The sequence below is a fragment of the Daucus carota genome, chromosome 5, assembly GCF_001625215.2.
Source record: "Daucus carota subsp. sativus chromosome 5, DH1 v3.0, whole genome shotgun sequence".
NCBI classification, from domain to species: Eukaryota; Viridiplantae; Streptophyta; class Magnoliopsida; order Apiales; family Apiaceae; genus Daucus; species Daucus carota.
Window position 1 is genome coordinate 4,347,297 of NC_030385.2, and position 20,719 is coordinate 4,368,015.

The 20,719-nt window shown below is 34.0% G+C and overlaps 2 protein-coding genes across 4 annotated transcripts; both read left to right on the forward strand.

Moving 5' to 3' along the window:
- Positions 1 to 335: 335 nt before the first annotated feature.
- LOC108222712 (uncharacterized) lies at positions 336 to 5,195 on the forward strand. Its single transcript, XM_017396600.2, has 2 exons — positions 336 to 1,079; positions 4,404 to 5,195. The coding sequence occupies exons 1-2, from the start codon at positions 478 to 480 to the stop codon at positions 4,843 to 4,845; spliced, it is 1,044 nt and encodes a 347-aa protein (XP_017252089.1). The 5' UTR covers positions 336 to 477; the 3' UTR covers positions 4,846 to 5,195.
- A 7,442-nt stretch (positions 5,196 to 12,637) lies between these two features.
- On the forward strand, positions 12,638 to 20,024 carry LOC108222711 (plasma membrane ATPase 1). Of its 3 annotated transcripts, none has more exons than XM_064094114.1 (22): positions 12,638 to 12,758; positions 12,867 to 13,016; positions 13,103 to 13,222; positions 13,472 to 13,570; positions 13,681 to 13,818; positions 13,969 to 14,103; positions 14,183 to 14,362; positions 14,440 to 14,646; positions 14,725 to 14,844; positions 14,925 to 15,044; positions 15,135 to 15,257; positions 15,353 to 15,457; positions 15,574 to 15,718; positions 16,180 to 16,344; positions 16,463 to 16,701; positions 16,881 to 16,913; positions 17,059 to 17,140; positions 17,463 to 17,623; positions 18,869 to 19,054; positions 19,138 to 19,320; positions 19,427 to 19,605; positions 19,690 to 20,024. In XM_064094114.1, exons 2-22 carry the CDS (start codon positions 12,963 to 12,965, stop codon positions 19,784 to 19,786), a joined length of 2,871 nt encoding a protein of 956 aa, XP_063950184.1. In that variant the 5' UTR covers positions 12,638 to 12,758; positions 12,867 to 12,962; the 3' UTR covers positions 19,787 to 20,024. The 3 variants fall into 3 exon arrangements, with proteins under 3 accessions (XP_063950184.1, XP_063950186.1, XP_063950185.1); XM_064094116.1 differs by having other exon boundaries at positions 12,661 to 12,697; positions 12,943 to 13,016; XM_064094115.1 differs by having other exon boundaries at positions 12,664 to 12,758; positions 12,943 to 13,016.
- Positions 20,025 to 20,719: the final 695 nt, after the last annotated feature.

Sequence of the window (20,719 nt, forward strand, 5' to 3'; positions counted from 1 at the left end):
GCATAGCTCGAAGGCCAGCGGAAGACTGATCAAAAGGGTAGTAGAGCTCGGGGAGTTTGATATTCGTTATAAGCCATGGCGATTAAGACTCAGTTTTAGCCGACTTCCTCATAATATTTAAATATTATATATATAATATTTATAAAAAATCAAGAAAACAAACAAAATATAAATTTAATTTTAAACTAATAACATTATTTGATATGAAGTTTAGTTCCGCATAATATTTGTTTCTAAGCTCAACGTGACAAATATAATATATGAACAATAGCATTCACCAATTTTTTTTTCAGAAAAAACAGCCAACAAAATCCCAAATCGAATAATAATTTAATAAACCGAGTTTTGCCGTAACTGAAAGTTCCCCAGTTGATCTCAGCACATCAACACGTCTTCTGCACTTGGAGAAGACACACACTGTCACACACAATCACACACCCACAAAACACACACACAATCAATCAATCAATCAATCAAATGGGTGTGGATTACTACAACATCCTCAAAGTGAATCGCAATGCCACCGTGGATGACCTCAAGAAAGCTTACCGCCGACTAGCAATGATCTGGCACCCCGACAAGAACCCCACCCATCAGCGCACCGAAGCCGAGGCCAAATTCAAGAACATCTCCGAAGCTTACGATGTTCTCAGTGACCCCCAGAAGCGTCAGATCTATGATCTTTACGGTGAAGAGGCCTTGAAATCTGGGCAGGTGCCCCCTCCTCCTCCGGCGAGCAGGGTGGGCCATCCGGGGTCTTATGCGAATAATTACTACCACCAGAAGCACCCCAATCCTTCTTTTAGGTTTAATCCGAGGAATGCGGAAGATATTTATGCTGAAATGTTTTCTGGGTCGGAGGGTGGGGCTAGTGGGTCTGGTGGGGGGAGGAGTAGAGCGTATAATGATGGGTTTTTCAGGGGTTCGGAGACGGAGTTTGGGAATTCGAGTGGGGGGTCTGGAGGAGCTCAGAGGAAAGCTGCTGCTGTTGAGAATGTGTTGCCGTGTAGCTTGGAGGATCTTTATAAGGGGGCTAAGAAGAAGATGAAGATTTCGCGGACTATTGTTGATGCTTCTAGGTATGGTTTCAAGATTTGGGATTTTTATTGTTTGATATGTGGATTTTGTTTCAATTATTTCTTAGGGTTTTATATCTTGTGCAGTACCGTTCCATTGGAATTAAATGATAAATGTATCTCTGAATTTAGATGTTTGTTGATGTTTGGGATGATGTGTGTAAATGTATGCGAATTGCCCCAATGCTGGTGTTATCGGTATGCTATTCTGTTATTATGGTTTAGATAGCGTCACCGGGAATCTGAGTTTTTCTCTTATCTTATAAGGAGTTTTTGTGTTTTTGTGTTATAATGCTGGTGTTTTTGATATGTGGATTTTGTTTCAATTTACTCTTAGGGTTTTATATCTTTTGCAGTACCGTTCTATTTGAATTTAAATGATAGATGTATCTCTGAATTTAGATGTTTTTTTGATGTTTGGGATGATGTGTGTCAATGTATGGCAATCACCTCAATGCTGGTGATATCGGTATGCTATCCTGTTATTATGGTTTAGATAGCGTCACCGGGAATCTGAGTTTTTTTCTTATCTCATAAGGAGTTTTTGTGTTGGTTGATAAGAGAGGCAACGCGGAGTCGTACACGTGTATGGAAATGCTAATGATATCGGGATGCTATCCTGTCATTAGGGTTTAGATAGCGTCACCTCGAATCTGAGATTTTATTTCTTATCTCATAAGGAGTTTTTGTGTTGGTTGATAAGAGAGGCAACGCGGAGTTGTACAAGTGTATGGCAATGCTAATGATATCGGGATGCTATCCCATCATTAGGGTTTAAATAGCGTCACCGCGAATCTGAGATTTTCTTTCTTATCTCATAAGGAGTTTTTGTGTTGGTTGATAAGAGAGGCAACGCAGAGTTGTACAAGTGTATGGCAATGCTAATCATATCGGGATGCTGTCCCGTCATTAGGGTTTAGATGGCGTCACCGCGAATCTGAGATTTCTTTCTTATCTCATAAGGAGTTTTTGTGTTGGTTGATAAGAGAGGCAACGCGGAGTTGTACAAGTGTATGGCAATGCTAATCGTATCAGGATGCTATACCGTCATTAGGGTTTAGATAGCGTCACCGCGAATCTGAGATTTTCTTTTTTATCTCATAAGGAGTTTTTGGTTGGTTAATAAGAGAGGCAATGCGGAGTTGTTTATAATCTTCTTTGTTTTTACATACCTCCATATGCCCATCATTAATGACTGTTTTCTTCGCTGCTACGCTTTTGCATGATTCTATTCCATTCAGCTTACATGTGGTTTGAATCCCATTTGTTAAAGATCCTTGAAACAAGCTCTGCTGCTTTATAATAACTTAATTTAATGGCTAATATGATGTTCAAGTTTTTTTTGGTAAAGCTCTAATATTCTAAAAAAGTCCACATACGCCGTATAAATGCCAAAGTTGGCAATTTCTTAGAATATATTTTCACCCTGTAGGCATGCTAGTAAAAGTATTTAATGAAACGTTGATAAATGAAACAGTATAGCTGTATTAGGTGACTTTCTTATCAGTGAAAAGATGCCGTATTCCAATTGGAACGCTGTTTCTCTAATTTTGTAGTCACCATATTCTTCTCGCTCTTTTCTCTTTCATAATGTTGTTTCCCTTGGTAACTAACATTGCCATTTGCTCATGCCCTTATATGGATTTTTGTTTCTTTGGCCCTGGCTCCTCCAAAATCTCCTTGTCATTTGATTCCGATTGTAACTGTGATTTCAAAGCTTTTTAGAAGACTATAGCTGATTATCTGTGCACCTTATATGCTGAATATATGCTAAAAAAGTTTCATCAAATGTCATTTTTAAGTTTATTACACATCTTTTATTGATATATTACTCGTCTTTAGTGTATTTCGTGATTTAATTCAGCAGTGTCTGTGTGCCCCCCACCCCCTCTCCATCGCGCCTCTTTACTAATAAAACATCCTTATGATTACTTTGTTTACTGGAGTATATAGCAGATTTTAATATCTGCATCTTAAAGTAAGTGTATGTACTGCAGAGTCCAGTTCCTGCTAGTTGTAAGATTAAAAGTTCCTTCTCTTCATAAGCTGATTATTTACTTATACTAACATAGCTAATGAAGAAGCTTGCCCATTGTTTTTTTAAATGCAGGCTCTTATATGTATATATATAGAATTCCCTGGATTTGTAAAGGTGTACATGCATTAAAGTTTTAGGAATGCTAACATTTCTCAAGTGAAGCTCCTAATTTTAAGAGTAAACACCCTTTATAGTGTCTTGCTAATTGTCCAGATGACTTCAGTTCATCTTATCACCAATAAGAATAGAATATTAGCTACATGTTCATAACTTTTCAAGTTATTGGTTTGTCATTGTTATCTTGGAACAACACATGTTCAGTCCAAGGATTCTTTAAGCAGAGCTTTTTGTTGTGATAGTTTGAGTATGCAAATACCTGAACTTAGAAGTTGTACACATATATTGAGGCCTATAATATATAAATATATAATATGATCTTATCATTATCTATGTTTGCAGTATATCAGTATTCATCTTGTGTGCAGTCTTCCAGAAGTTTTTCAATGTGTTTTCTTATAATGTTATTTGCAAAGTAGTTTTGTCATGTTTTGACTTTTGACTGCCACCAAGGAGAATTTGGTTTTTCATATATTCCTTTGTAAGTTAAATGACGCTGTTAGCTCAAACACGGGACATAATTGAAGACTTGATTTTAACTACCTACCTATATAGTTCCTATTAGATTCTTTTCTATAAACTTTATCAACTAGTTCTGGTGTTTTTTTATAAATTCTCCGCGTCACTGTTTGTCTTGAGAGGGACAGGAGAGAGTTGTGAGGTGCTCAAGCCCATGTGAGATTTTGCGGATCTTCTGTCTTCACAACCATAACCTAAGTAATAATTCATCAGCCACAATATAATTCAGTATGTCTGATTGTAGGATAGTACAAAATGCCTTTTATAATCTCAACTCTCAAGTGTCTACTTTCTAGGTTACGGGTTGGAACCCATGGAAACAGTTTTTAAAGAAAAAAATAGTGTTCACTTGGTAAGGCTGCACTAGCAAATATCAGAGTCTTGTGCAATAGATACGGCTTACGGCTTTAGATGAATCTTCATTTGCTTATAGCAAGTATGGGTGTACTAGAAGACATCTGTAAAAAGAATTGTGAAATTGGGAGCTTTGTGATAAAGCTCATCTTGCAGAATTTCATGTTATGCTTCGTGTATTGCTTGTGGTAAACAGCAATTGGTTATTTTCTGTTTAGTATATGTATTTTGAAGCTCTAGGTTTTTGCTGTTACGATCTTGAGCATATTTTAATGGACCATTGTTTTCTTTTGTGGCAGGACTCGTAATGTGGAGGAAATTTTGACCATTGATATTAAGCCTGGTTGGAAAAAAGGCACTAAAATTACCTTCCCCGAGAAGGGCAACCAGGAGCTCGGTGTCATAGCAGCTGATCTTATATTTGTGATAGATGAGAAACCTCATGCAGTCTATACAAGGGATGGCAATGATCTGATTATGAATCAAGAAGTATCATTGGTGGAGTCTCTTACAGGTAAGATTTTCGAGATCACAACTCTGGACGGAAGAATTGTTCCCATCGCAGTGACAGAGATCATCAAACCTGGCCATGAGCTTGTTGTCCGTAATGAAGGAATGCCAATCTCCAAAGACCCAAGAAAGAAGGGAAATCTGAAGATCAAATTTGATGTCAAGTACCCAACAAGGCTCACCGCTGAACAAAAATCTGAATTAAGGAGAGTCTTAGGAGGCAGTATGTGATGCTTGGTTTCTGGTTACAGTTATATCGGACAAAGGGCAAACTACAGCTTAGCACCGATATCAAATTGAAGGTTGATACTTGTCGCTGTATATCCACCCTCTCTAGGGCTAAAAAGTAAAGATTCTTTTTTCTTTTTTTTTTTCTTTTCGGAATAGGTGGAAAGTAATATCAGCCTTACATTTTGATATCGACATAGACACACACAAGTACATAAAACTTAAACTTAGTTATAAGAGATGGTTTAAACTTAGTTATAAGAAATGGTCGGGTCACCCATGTCCGTGTATATAATGGTTTTGTAAGATCTTTGAATTTGTTGTTGCTGTGTATTAGCTTGGATTTTGTTTTATGACTGACTAAACCTTTTGTTTTAGTTTACAAAGACCACAGGATATTGATACATGGTGCAACTTAGTGAAAGCAAATCTTTGCATATAAATTGAAACCTCCCCATCAACGTTAATGAAAGCATCATATACTATAACCCATTATTATACAGTAAAGGCAAACATGTTTAGCTCAGTCTTTTTCCCTGTCGTTTGTGGTTGTTTATAGTAATGTATGTGTATAGAATATTAGACTGAGGACCATGAGAAACAATGGCTGTTCTTAATTATAGTGTCTCTCCTGCTAGTGATATACACTTTTAATAAATGTCCGGAATGGGCAACTTTTTTCATTAGGACCACCACTGTTAACTTCTTTTTCATCAGGACTCGTATTCAGGTTTCTAAAAATCTCCCATCTTTTTATATCTTTTTATCGAACTAAATCCTCAATCTTTTCTATTACAGTACATAACTTATAATCTTTACCTATAACCAGCTTTTTTTTGCCCGAGCTCCGCGCACAGGCGTCTTGATATTTGTAGTTAGGTTTTTGTGGCGTAATAAAATAATTTTTGTGATTAAGAATAAAAAATCAAACTATCAAATAATCCCAAATGAAGAATAAAATTAAATAAAATAAAATATCATCCAAAATAAATATAGTCCGGATGATAACCTCATAGTCTATAAAAAAATTTGAGCATAATCTCAAATACTTGTTCTCATATTACATAGATGTATTAAAACCTTTACCTATAATAACTTAGTAAAAGGAATTGCAGAGATCTAAAGTTGATGATGTATCTTTTTTCTTGAAACTTAAAGTTTACTTGTCATCGAGTAAAATCATGATATAAAATTTTAAGATTATAAAGTTGAAAATATGATTATGAAATAATCTTAGATGGAATGAATTTTAGACTATACTGTATCATGTTTCATTTGGACATAAAATATCAAATCAAACAATGGGGTCGATCATCGTATGTGCTAAATTTCAACTGATCGCAAAGAAGAATCATGCAGTAGAATCATTACACACGCGCACTCGCACCAAATGTCATGTCTTTTGCAGTAAAGTTGCATTGCATCCATGTGTTGGATAATTCGCTTTATGCAAACCAAGATGCTCGTTTAACTTTATTTAAATAAAATATCTGGCATTCAGATTTATTTACGTACTCTATTACTAAGCGGGATATACAAGATATATATATTTGGTTTGGCTTGGTTTATAATATACTTAAAATATAAATTTTGAAAACCCATATTCATGTATTACACGGATTTAATTTGACGAACAATACAAATATACCAGCGAGTTGTTAGAGCCACTTAGAGAGAAAGACAAACACAACCAGCCGTATAATTGTTGAGTTGATTGAGATGGGCACAATAATGGAGTGCAAGAGAAGATGAAGAATGAGCAGGACCATGCATGCATGTGAATAATATAAGCTTTTTACTATTTAAATTTTATCAAAGGTTATTGTCGGTTCTTTTTGTTTCGTTTCCTTTATTAAAACTTAAAGTTGGCTCTCCATCTCATCCGATAGCTAGCCTTTTATATACAACCCTCCTTACTTTACACTGCATCGTTTTCAAATGAATGTATGAACCCGGCCGTAACTTTCACAAGTCGATTGAGAATCTCTTGAAATTTCGTTTTTTAATACCTGAAAATCAATATCGAACGATCAGTCAGCCGCAAGGTTTTGGTCCGGGCCCTGTGAATTGTGATTAGAGTTTCTCTCCCCGCCAAAACTTATTAGTCCATAGAGTCTGCTTGGCCGTTTTAAGAATTTTTATTTTTAAGTCATAAAGATGTTTATCCGTGAAATAAGTTAGAAGTCGGTTTAAACTAAGTGGGTGTTTGGCTGGCACTTATAAGTCCAGCTTCTGGATTATAAGTTATGAGCACTTATTCGTACCGTTTGTGTAATAAGTGAAGAAGCACTTATAAAAAGATAGGAATGCTAACTTTTGTTTCAGGGCTTCTACTTATTTCCCAAACACTTTAATCACTTATAAATCTTATCTTGCTTCTAACTTCTACTCCACTTATTTATTTTAAGCAATAAGCATTTATTTTAAGCTCACCCAAACGGCCCCTAAATATAAGTCGGAGCTTAAAGTTAAAAAAATTTTTGGGGTTTGAAATATGGATTTAAAATTTTACTTATTATAATTAAATACCTAAATTTAAAATGGTCAAAATCATACTGATTTCAGGTCTCATGAACTACCCGCAAGATATTTCAGCTAATGCATCACATCATCAAGCTAATGGATACATATGAGATTATGGGGCGGTTTGGCAAATTTAAAAAAAAGTGATTTTTTGTCTAAATTAAAAAAATGGATGAGAAGTGAGAAGTAAATAAGTTAAAAAAATGTTTGGAAAAGAGTAAGATAAAAGTTAGCATTCTCAGTTTTTTAAAAATACTTCTACTTATTTGCACAAATGATTAAAAAAAAAACAGAAGCGAGAAGCAGGAGTTGGTTCTCCAAAACAAACATGCGCTGTAAGTACTATATAGGACAGAATAATTAGACGAGTCACGCACCACTAACAAAGTAATCATATCTGAAACACTTTTTAACTGGTATACGAAACAAATCAAATATCATATCTGTTTAGTTATGTACAATATAGTTCAGCCAAGATTAGTTGAAGTCGTGATGTTAACACATACAATGATACAATCCTTGATATTTCCCCGCCATGAGTTCAACGAGTTACTTATTTTAACACTTATATATTTTGCATGGTGACACGTTTGAATAAACTGAAGATTTTGTAGTTCTGCAACTTCCTAATAATATGGTTTTCAAATAAAGATGGGCTAAATACGATACATAAGTGTTGTTTAATTTAGGTTTAATTTTGACTACATAACAAATTTTAAATGAGCTTCATCTTTTTTATAAAAAATGCTAAATACAATACATAAGTGTTGTTTAGATTAATTTTGACTACATAACAAATTTCAAATGAGCTTCATCTATTTTATAAAAATTGTTGGGTCTCAATTTCTTTTCAAATCTATTTGGCAATATATGATGACTGTTCATCAACCACCCAATTAAAATTAGTCATATGTACAAAATTTATGATACCTAACTCGTCTTATTTTATTATACAAAGCCCAACAAAAATTTACCTCCATCTTTATTTTTAATACAATATTTGATAATTAATTCTGCAAGTTTGCTTATTCACACGAATGAATGTAGATTTTGTTCCACATATTAATTGTTTATAGATCAAATTTTGCATAATAATTAATAATATATTCATTAATTAAAATAATTAATACGGGTAAAGATGAAAATTAAGAATGATAATATTAAAAGTCCTTAGTAGTATAAGTAATTTTTTAAGCTTATCGGAAAAAAAAGCTTATCGAAAAAAATAAGTTATCAGTGCCTTTAAAAAATGATACTTAACCACTGTACACATCATCTATTATACCATTGATACATAATGTCTTACGGTTTCAACAAATTTTACATAATATATTGAGTTTCAATTTGCCGATCATTATAACCAACCCCTTTGGAAATGCTCTTATGTTTGCTTGCGCTTGTGATACAAAAGAAAGATTATACTTTGGACAATTATCTAGTAAAATTAGAATATATAGAAATTGTCACTATCTAAATAAAAGGGGCAACAGACTAGAATCCGAATCTCCAGAGGTTGCATTTTTAATTATTACGGGAAATCAAATTATATATGATCTGGGAGACTGGGACTTACTAATATAGTAGTAGTAATAGTAAAATTATATAGACAATCCTAACAGGTGGCATCCAAATCTAATGCTTCGAATTAGCCGCATGATCATCTTGGAAGCTGGAATTAGCTTTTAATAATTGATCCTTACAAGTTACAAGTGGAGCAGGAGTTCAAGTTAAGAAAACAAAATAACAAGTAGTCCAAACTCCAAATATTTTTAACTTCTTTTCTGAATTAAAAAACAGAAGGAAAAAACAAACCATTAAGATTAACAGAACACTTGACAGAAAAAACAACTCAGCAAGCGTACGGATGTATTTGGTTTGATGGAAAGGACAAATAATATGTGAGTTAATTTGCATGTGATTAGAGATCCTAATACGGACATTTGTTGAGGTCTTTATGTGCTGAGGTCTTTATGTGCAAATACAAAATTTAATCTTATTGTGTGACGGGGACGCAAACACGTAATTTAATATTTTTATAAAATATAAAATATAATTTATTTTTAAAAATTTATTTTTTGTGACTGAAGATATGTCATATTTTTGTTAAAAAAAATATTCTAAAAATAAGTTATTAAACTGTTATTTTATAAGAGTATTTAAAATAGGTATTGATCAGTATTATTGCACCTGGTTAACAGTCATATTATGTTATATTTTAAAATTTAAAATTTATAAATATAATTAGCTAAAAATATTAAGAAAGAAGATATTTCAAATAACTTGTGCATGGTTTTTTTTGGTCATGCTGCATAGTAATTTTTTTGTATATCAATTTTTGTTAAAACTAATTAACAATGATTCAAAATTTCAAATAATCCACCTTTTGCAGTTTATGGGAAAGAAATCAGATGCCCAAATTTCGCCATAAAGAAGTACTTAATGCTTCTTAAATAGACGTTGAGGAGTTTGTATTCGGTGACTAACGTGGTAACGTGATAAACGAACGTGTTCAACAAATCAGAAAAGACACTCTTTGATAAAGAAATAAATGAGTGGCGTTTTTCTGTATAATAAGTGTTTACAAACTTAAGAATCTTAATTTTCAAATTTGAAATTAAATTAATTTGAATATACTTATTTCAGAATAATTCTATACTGCCTTTTATTTTGTTTCAATAGCCCGAAACGTGATTCAATCGGTTTAAGTATATTAATTATTAAAAATAATTAAACCCTCGTCGGGCAAAAGGAACATGCACTACAAGAAAAGCGGACGTTTCCGACCGCCAAATTCGGTCGAAAATGAATGAAATTGGTCGGGTTTTTATATGATATGAATTTTTCACTATCATAAATAGAATATACTCCTTTTATCTTCAACTGCACAGTTTTTTTTTCCAATTTAAGGTGAATATAAAATCTAGTTTCATAATTTATTTTTAACTTCTTCTTTTTTGTATTAAGGTTTAAACATCGAATTTTTATTTAGAAAAAATTTAAAAATAATTTATGGAGCTATAGTTTAACAGAACGTCAAATGTTATAACAATAAGACTTGGTGAGAGAATATAGCAATTTAATAATAGCAAAGTCATTTCCGCCTGCTTTTCCGGACCGACGTCGGTCAAAAATGAAAGTTAGGCTCCACCGCATCCCCATTGATCCAATCACAAGTCGACAACAAGCTAAAAACTGATCAATTATTTTAAAACAGTCGAGACGGTCAGAAATGACCATAGACAGTCAAACATTAGTCGGTCAGATTTAGTAACGCGACGTCCATGTTAGCTGAATAACGTTGGTGAATGGGACCACACCAACTTATAACCGACCGAACTTTTTTGGTCGGTAACGGCGGTCGTAAATGACCCACTTTTTTCCGATCGATCTCGTTTGGTCAGTAAGTCGGTCGGAAATGTCCGACCACTGTGGTCGGTCGGTTTGACGGTCAAAAATGTCTATTTTTTTAGTAGTGATGGTTAAAGTATAAAAAGAAAATGCAATATCACGTAAAATAGCTTGAAAGTAAAACCTTATTCATAAACTCGTGGTACATATGTCTGAATAATACTCTATCCAGTGTTATATTATAACTTTGATAAACAATTTGTGATCAGACTATTACCATAAATTATGGACCATCATTTACAAAAATGGGATCTCCCTCCTACGTCGGATAAAAATACATATTTTAACATACATATCACTGAAACTATATACAAGACAAGAGTATTTAGTATATTAAAAATTATCGATTACATAATTTTAGGATATAAGAAAATAGAATGAAAAAAGGATATATATTATTGAAATGATATACATGACTGACAGAGTAATATACTCAAAAAGTCACTTGTTATGACGTTATACATAACAAAAACGTTTAAAGGATATACACGACCTACAAAATGATATTCTTGGAAGTCTTTTGATATAATTATGTAAATAAGACTTGTAAATAGATATATATTTAATGAATATAATTTTAAAAATATAATGATTGGTGTTGCTGAATTAATCAATTTAAAATCTAGTTTTCTTCTTCACCTATTTGTCAAATTATAATACACAAAAAACTTCAAATATGTATATTTTGATTTATAAACTGAATCAAAGTAACTATATTAGATTTTAATTAGATTTTCCGAAAATTCAAATTTAAAGCTCATCTATAAGTCAAGACTCAGATATCATAAAATTGTAGACAATCCAATAAGTCGGTATAAAATTTGAATTTATCTAAATTATATTGAACTAGTTTGGGATAAAAATAATTAGAAAAATTGACAGCAGGTACAACATAAATGAATAAATAAGTTGTTTTCATGAAAGACATATTCATAAGTCAGAACCCATAAAGCAGGTAGGATAGTTCACCCATCAAAGACCTGATTCAGTTTTCCAACAATTTCCAATCACATTTTATACTGTTTTTTCATAATCTGCATCTATTATATCCTTGTGTTTGTGTTTAGTTGGGGAGAATGGAATGAAATAAAATGAAATGAGTAAAATTATTTGAAACTAATAGAGATAGGAGGGAAGTTTTGAAATAAATTTAAGTGAGTGCAAAATTTCTATGATAAGATTTGAGAAAAAATTGAAGGTAGGAGAGAATGGAGCATTCCATCTCAAATTGAAGGTATGATCTCTAGCACATAATGTAAGGAATGGAATGGAAGAAGGAATGAAATTTGTTAACAATTGCCGATAATATAATTCATTATTCATTCCATTTCTTCCGAAATCATTCATCTCAGCCAAACACAACATTATTCTTTCTGATTTCCTCTTTCTTTTAGTAGTTTCGCATTATCCTAAATTAATATTCTCTCCGTCTCACCAGGATGTTTACGTTCACTGTTTACACGCATTTTGAGACTCTTATAAAGTATAGTTCAATAATATTTTTTTAATTTTTCATTTTTTGAAATAAAAGTTTAAACGTCAAACTTTTTTTCAGGATTTTTTTAAAAATAAATATATAATATAAATATATTTTTGTGAAGCCTTAACGTAAGGAATGTGGTGGGAGGGAGGGAATATTTATTGAATCCTACTACTTTCATAAGAGTGAGCAGAAGCCAACATTTATGTAAAATTGAATCAAATAAAAAATTATTACATATATTGCTTAACTCGCACTAGATATCACAATCATAATCCAATATTTTAGTTAATAATTAAAAGTTCTTGAAAAGATTTGATTTATTGTATTCAATACGTAACAAAATAAATTTTAAAAAAAAGTATCCGGATAATATTTAACACTCCTCGTTTTCCAGGCTTATATCAGCTTAAAAAACAGTAAACACAAGAAGAGCTTGTAACAGTTAAGTACACTACCTCTTCTCTCTGAGCTGTTCCACTTCTTCTAAGTAGATTTGGTGTTGGTGGGTCTACCTCATCTATCTTTTACAAATCTTTCCTTGGTTTTTTTTTTTTGATATTTCAATAATTGCAAAGTGTCTCCTTTTCATTTCTTGAAATTTTAACTACAGGTTCTTGAAATTTTATGCTGGTAGCTATAGTTCAGGTAGAAAATTAGTGGGTTGTAATCTTTTTTCGATTTCATAGACAATTTGAAGCAGAAAAAGATGGAAGATAAGCCTGAAGTTCTTGAAGCTGTGCTGAAGGAAACAGTTGATTTGGTAATGGATCTGTGAACTGTGTGCTGTGAAGTTTTTGTGTGTGTCTGTGTGTTTTTTTGATGATTTTGTACTCTTTGTGTGTGCAGGAAAGCATTCCCATTGAGGAGGTTTTCGAGAATCTGAGATGTAGCAAAGATGGTCTAACTAGCTCTGGTGCTGCAGAGAGATTAACCATATTTGGACATAACAAGCTTGAGGAAGTCAAGGTACTTATGTTTTTTTGGGACCACTTTTTCTTCTCTGTTGTTTTTCTCAATTTGGAATCTATCCTGTTGTTCATATGATTGTTATTAGCTTTATTGTTATGATTTTCTCAAGGTGGTGGTTTAATCTTAATGTTGGCAACATTGAATTTACAACTTTGCTTTATGTTTTATTTGTAGCTCTTTATGGTTTTTTTGGGTGCTTGTAGTGCTTTATCTTGATGATATGGTATGTGTTTTGGTTGTGTGCAGGAAAGGAAATTCTTGAAGTTTTTGGGGTTTATGTGGAATCCTTTGTCATGGGTTATGGAAGCTGCTGCAATCATGGCAATTGCTCTTGCTAACGGAGGCGTAAGACTGTCTATTTGATTTACAAATTGAAAGACTCTCCCTTGTTTCATATGCAATTATAGTAGGTTGCAAAACATTTTACCAACCATTTATTGTTTATGATCTTGCAGGGAAAGCCACCTGATTGGCAAGATTTCGTTGGTATCATTACTTTGCTTGTGATTAACTCAACTATTAGTTTTATCGAGGAAAATAATGCAGGAAATGCGGCAGCTGCTCTAATGGCACGTCTTGCTCCAAAAGCCAAGGTATAAAATTCTGAACAAAATTTTACTTCCACTGTTCAACCACTTTGTCTTCACGTCCCAACAGAATGCAAGAACCTCAATTTTCAATAGCAAATGTAGCTGTGTCTTAAAATATTAGAGCTTAATTGGTTAATTATCATTATAATAAAGGTTCTCCGAGATGGAAAGTGGAACGAGGAAGATGCTTCTGTTTTGGTGCCTGGGGACATTATCAGTATAAAACTTGGAGATATTGTTCCTGCGGATGCTCGTCTTCTTGAAGGCGATCCCTTGAAAATTGACCAGGTAACTATTCTGTTGAAATTTGGTTCTTAGCTGTCTTTCTACATCACATTTGCCTGAATGTATTATTCATATTGTGCAGTCTGCTTTGACTGGCGAGTCTCTTCCGGTGACTAAAGGCCCTGGGGATGGTGTGTATTCTGGTTCTACGTGCAAGCAGGGAGAGCTTGAGGCTGTGGTCATTGCCACCGGGGTTCATACCTTCTTTGGAAAGGCCGCTCACCTAGTAGATTCCACTAACCAAGTGGGCCACTTTCAGAAGGCAAGTAAATGCAGTTCTTTTTGTTCTTTATTTTCTTTCTCCTTAAAGTCAGTTGTAATTATATTTCCATTTGACAGGTTTTAACTGCAATTGGAAACTTTTGTATATGCTCAATTGCTGTGGGAATGATTATAGAGGTTATCGTACAATACCCCATTCAAGATAGAAAATATCGCCCTGGGATTGACAATCTTCTTGTGCTTTTGATTGGTGGAATTCCGATTGCAATGCCCACTGTTTTGTCTGTAACAATGGCAATTGGTTCTCACCGTTTGGCCCAACAGGTTTGCTATGTTCCCTTGTTGCTTCAAGTAGTGTAATTTAGGAAATCTGGTGCTGAAAGTATGCGTTAACAACAATAGGGTGCAATCACAAAAAGAATGACAGCAATTGAAGAGATGGCAGGAATGGATGTTCTTTGCAGTGATAAAACTGGAACTTTGACACTAAACAAGCTTACGGTTGACAAAAATCTTATCGAGGTTTGATTCTTGTCGATCGCTGTGGTTATAAGTTAATAGTTGCTTGTCCTTTGAACTTGAACCTTATCTGTTCTCCATAGGTATTTGCCAAAGGAGTGGATGCAGATACTGTTGTTTTGATGGCAGCTCGAGCCTCCCGGACAGAAAACCAAGATGCCATAGACACCGCCATAGTTAACATGCTAGCTGATCCAAAAGAGGTAAACTATCGAGTAGCACAAGTTCCATTTGGTTTACACATCTTTTAATAAGTCATGCTGACTCACCAAGGGAGTTATCACCTCTGGCAGGCACGTGCTGGTGTTCAAGAACTTCACTTCCTTCCGTTCAATCCCACTGACAAGCGTACAGCTTTGACCTATCTTGACAGTGAAGGTAAAATGCATCGCGTCAGCAAAGGTGCTCCAGAACAGGTATTGTTATATATTCCGAATATTTACGCCTATGATCATATTATCTTGTCTAATTAATTAGCTTTAATTTTTATTTTTTTTATATGGCTTTTTAGATTTTGCATCTCGCCCACAACAAGTCAGATATAGAACGCAGGGTTCATTCTATAATTGATAAGTTTGCAGAGCGAGGGTTGCGGTCACTTGCTGTAGCTTACCAGGTAATTGGTTCCTTCTTTTTTCTTTTTTTGGACCTATTTGATGTAAAATTCTATTTCCACTATCTTCTTATAGCACTTCTCAGTTCTCAGTTTTGCACTTCGTTGTATCCATGCAGGAAGTTCCCGAGAGAAGGAAGGAGAGTGCTGGTGGCCCATGGCAGTTTGTAGGTCTCATGCCTCTCTTTGATCCGCCAAGGCATGACAGTGCAGAAACAATTAGGAGAGCATTAAATCTTGGTGTAAATGTAAAGATGATCACAGGTACTTGTTTAATTCATCTATGCCATTAACATGTAATTAGTTGGAGGAAGTGCTAAAAAATCCACATCAACAAGAAAAATATCTCCCTCAACTCTGAAATTATTAATATGAACTTCAAGTGAGGTGGCTTTAATTAAAGCTTTGTGATTAAAAAAGTCAAAACACATATAAAAAATAAATTAATTTGTAGTGAAATAGGTATGGAATTATAACATTATTTCCGCATATAATATGTATTAATGAGTCAATCCTAGGTGTTGGTGACATGGTTGCAAATTTAACCTTATGGACCGAAATTTTTTTAAATAGAACAAGCTCCTGTTATATATCCTTTTGTTTAGTTGCATCTGGAAATAAGTGGCAACCCGAAACATCATTGAATTTTCCAGTACTTACCATCAGTTTTATATATTTCTTTATTGATATTAACCTTCCATTTCTGAACTTGAAACTTGTAACAGGGGATCAATTGGCCATAGGAAAAGAAACCGGTCGTCGCTTAGGTATGGGGACCAACATGTATCCTTCTTCGGCTTTGTTGGGACAGAACAAAGATGAGTCAATTGCTGCCTTACCAATTGATGAGCTCATAGAGAAAGCAGATGGTTTTGCTGGAGTTTTTCCAGGTCCGCTAGCACATGTTTTTCTCACATTTCATTTGTACTGGTGGGAAGTTAAAATGTTTTGTTTGCATAGGTTTCGCACTATGTTTTGGGTTGCTCTCATGGTTTAATATTGTTTCAGAGCACAAATATGAGATAGTGAAGCGCTTACAAGCTAGGAAACACATCTGTGGAATGACTGGTGATGGAGTAAATGATGCTCCTGCTCTTAAAAAGGCTGATATAGGAATTGCTGTGGCTGATGCAACTGATGCAGCACGTAGTGCTTCTGATATCGTACTTACTGAACCGGGACTCAGTGTTATCATTAGTGCTGTCTTGACCAGTCGTGCAATCTTCCAAAGAATGAAAAACTATACGGTGATCCTCAATTTTAATTATGTGATAGAGACTTGTTACTATATATCTTATGTCCTGGTGGTTTATGATTGAGCGTCTAGACTTGATTTACTACTGTGACGTCTCAGACATATATATCTTCTTAATCTGATACTTTTACACCTGAACTCACCACATTTATATCTTCTATTTTTTGACAGATATATGCAGTTTCTATTACAATTCGTATCGTGGTAAGTTATCTGGTGTTGTTCTCTCCGCCCCCATCCTTTGTTTAATAGTTTTTTATGGTCATTATTTTTGGTTGCTGGAGTGCAATGCCTATATCATTATATGATTTAATTTTCTCTCCTTTTTGTTCTTTTTGTTTTGCAACAGGTTGGCTTTATGCTGCTAGCCCTGATATGGAAATTTGATTTCCCACCCTTTATGGTGCTAATCATTGCAATTCTTAATGATGGTATGTTCTTCCTTCCGCGACACTCAAGCATCTTCTTCTCCTTAAACACTTGCAGAAAATTTTGACTCTCAGACAAATCTCTTAAGTTTTAAACCTCTCGCAGAATTGAGTTTAACAGTAGAAATTATCAGGAGAAGTTCTTAAGTAATAACAAAGCCTCTCGCAGAATTGAGTTTAACAATAGAAATTATCAGGAGAAGTTGTTAAGTAATAACAAATCAGTTCGTGCAGTTCTTGCTCCAAATTAGTTTTTAAAATCTGTAAAGATTTACTAAAATGATGAAATTCCTGCTTTCGGCTAATTAGTAGTTTTCGATACCAGGTACTATCATGACAATTTCGAAGGACAGGGTGAAACCATCTCCTCTGCCCGATAGCTGGAAGCTTGCTGAGATTTTTACCACTGGTATTGTTCTTGGTAGTTACTTGGCAATGATGACAGTTATATTCTTCTGGGCTGCATATAAAACAAACTTCTTTCCGGTAAGGAAGCTACCTGCCAACCATCACTTTCTTATACCATTTCCTATATCAATTTCTGATCAGTTGATATTTTCTTTTTTTGTTAAAGAGACAGTTAATATTAAATCCTTTAAAGCACGATATCTATTATTAAATTTCTTATGCTGCAATGTGTGTTGTTCTTTGAGCTGGCTTATTTTCTTATTAGACCATCTCCAACCCATGACACTATTTTGGTGTGAAAAAGACACCAATTTGGTGTGAAAACTACACCAAATCAAAATTTCACTCCAACCCATCAACACCATATCCTACACCAAAAAGAATCTTTTACACATTAAATGGAATATTCTCCCTTTTTAAGTTATTTATATCAATATTGAATTTGTACTTAAATTTTAACATGTTCAATAAACAAAGACCTAAAATAATTATAAATTTATTAATAAATTTAAGAGGACAACTTAATTATATGAATTCTCGTGCTCTTCCCATATGTGCTCGATCAAGGCGTTGCGAAGTTCAAAATGAGATTCCTGAATGAATATTTGAAAAAGTTTGGAGGTTCTCTGGATGATTTTTCAGAAAACTAGTTATTATCATGCTGCTGTTTCTTCAGATGGTGTACTGCATAGATGCATAGGCAGGTCATGTAATCGTGGTTTCATGCAAAAGTAATGCAAACTTTTTAGTTTTATTTAATTTATATTTTAATCATTGTGTATTTTATTTTTGAATCAAACCTATTTAAAAAACATATCTTCTATATAAGAATATAAATTTATTGATATTTGGAAATAAATAAAAAACTTGAGCAAAATAGTAAAGAAAGAAAATTTAAAACAATTATGATTGAAGAATAAATAACATAACATAAAACAACTTTAATGGGACATAGATGGAATAATTTTGTTTTCATTAACATATGTGAGGGTATAGAAGGTATTTTGAAAAACTCCAAATTTGGTGTAAAAGTTACACCAAATCAATACTTGACACCAAATTTGGTGTCAACCAATTCATTTGGTGTCAACTTTACACCAATTTGGTGTTGGGTTGGAGTGAATTTGACACCAAATATGACACCAAAATGGTGTTTTGGCGTTGGGTTGGAGTTGCTCTAAGGCCTTTTAGTTTTGTGCTTGCCAAACACCTTTAATTTTCTTTTCTTCTTTTTTCTAATCAGCATCTATTTAGTCAAGTTAACATTTCAGTGATGGCAGGACAGTTCAGTTGTACTGACAATTTTTTTCTCTGACATATAAGAATACATTTGGGGTAAGTTCACTCGAGAAGACCGCCCACGATGACTTTAAGAAGCTTGCTTCTGCTATATATCTTCAAGTAAGCACTATAAGTCAGGCACTTATATTTGTAACAAGATCCCGAAGTTGGTCTTTTGTAGAGCGTCCTGGTTTGTTGCTTGTTGCGGCATTTGCAGTTGCTCAATTGGTGAGGCAATTATCCTTTCACATTAAGGGTACTGTTATAGATGTATGGAAATGATTCTTAGTTCTGATTTCTTTGACAATCAGATTGCTACCTTGATTGCGGTTTATGCGAACTGGAATTTTGCTGCAATCGAAGGAATCGGATGGGGATGGGCTGGTGTAATTTGGCTTTACAATATCATCTTCTACTTCCCCCTTGACATCATAAAGTTCTTTATCAGATATGCTCTAAGTGGAAGAGCCTGGGATCTTGTTCTAGAGCGGAGGGTAAGAGTTGCTGTCCGATATACCCAAATCAGACAGTTGACATGCTTTACATATTTACTTGTTTACAATGTTCCTTTTCTAAAAACATATTTTTTTTGGGGGGCAGGTTGCTTTTACGAGGCAAAAGGATTTTGGAAAGGAACAGCGGGAGCTTAAATGGGCACATGCCCAGAGAACCCTCCACGGGCTTGAAGTACCTGACACCAAGATGTTTAATGACAAATCAAATTTCACCGAGCTCAATCAAATGGCCGAGGAAGCTAAAAGGAGAGCCGAAATTGCCAGGCAAGTAGCTTGATCAAAATCAGCAGTCTAGTTGGTTTGGGGATATGAAAGAAAAGTATATTGATCCACATTGTTTACGTGCAGGTTAAGGGAACTACACACACTCAAGGGTCACGTCGAATCAGTTGTGAGATTGAAGGGTCTTGACATCGATACAATTCAGCAATCATACACCGTCTAAGTAACTAAATATGTACTTAGGCTATCCTCAAGCATAGCGAAAACTGTGCTTTCCCTTGAGCTCGTAGGTCGGCTTTTCATGTCCATTTTCGTTTTCCATGTTTATATAAATTGTTCTTCGGTCATTTCAGGGATTTGCAATCCCCAGCAATACAACTAAACTGGGATATAGAGCAATCATATATTATGTCTATACTTTTTACTTTATATAGTAAGGTTCTCTAAGCATACAATATCTACCTTCTGCCTCTGAGGTTAATACCTATTTAGGCTTGCAATGTTTACATACTTTCTAGTACAGGTACACTTCTCTTTCTAAAAGTACTAGCTCTATCACTGCCTATTTTTCTAGGATTAGGACACGAAAACAATTTCTTTATTCTTATATTATTACCCTCTCCGGATCCTTCTCTCTGACGAGACATACAGTTAAATTTCTTTAAATTAATATCTTGGGACCGGAGAAAAATATTACTTTACCTAATTTATTATTTTATCGATATAATAATATTTTATTACTTTATCGATAAAGTAATATTTTATTATTTTACCGCATTTCTATAATATATTTATAAATTATAATCCATTATTTTTAAAAACAAGAATCACTCACATGCAATGTATTTGATTTAAAATTACTTTTATAATAATTAGTTATATGGCTTGGAATATTGATGTGAAAATGACCACAATTGCAAATTATTTTTTCGGCATTGCAATATTCGTTCAGAAAAAAATGATGAACAAAAACTTGGTGAAATAAATGAAGGTGTCGAAGGAACAAATGAAGCTATCTCCGATTTACGATACAGGAATGTGATAGATGTGGAGCATCTATTGAATTATCCAAGCGAAAATGATACAATTATGGAGTCACCTACCGATGAAAAAAATCATTGAGTCGGTAATAAACACCAACGAAGGGAGTGATGGT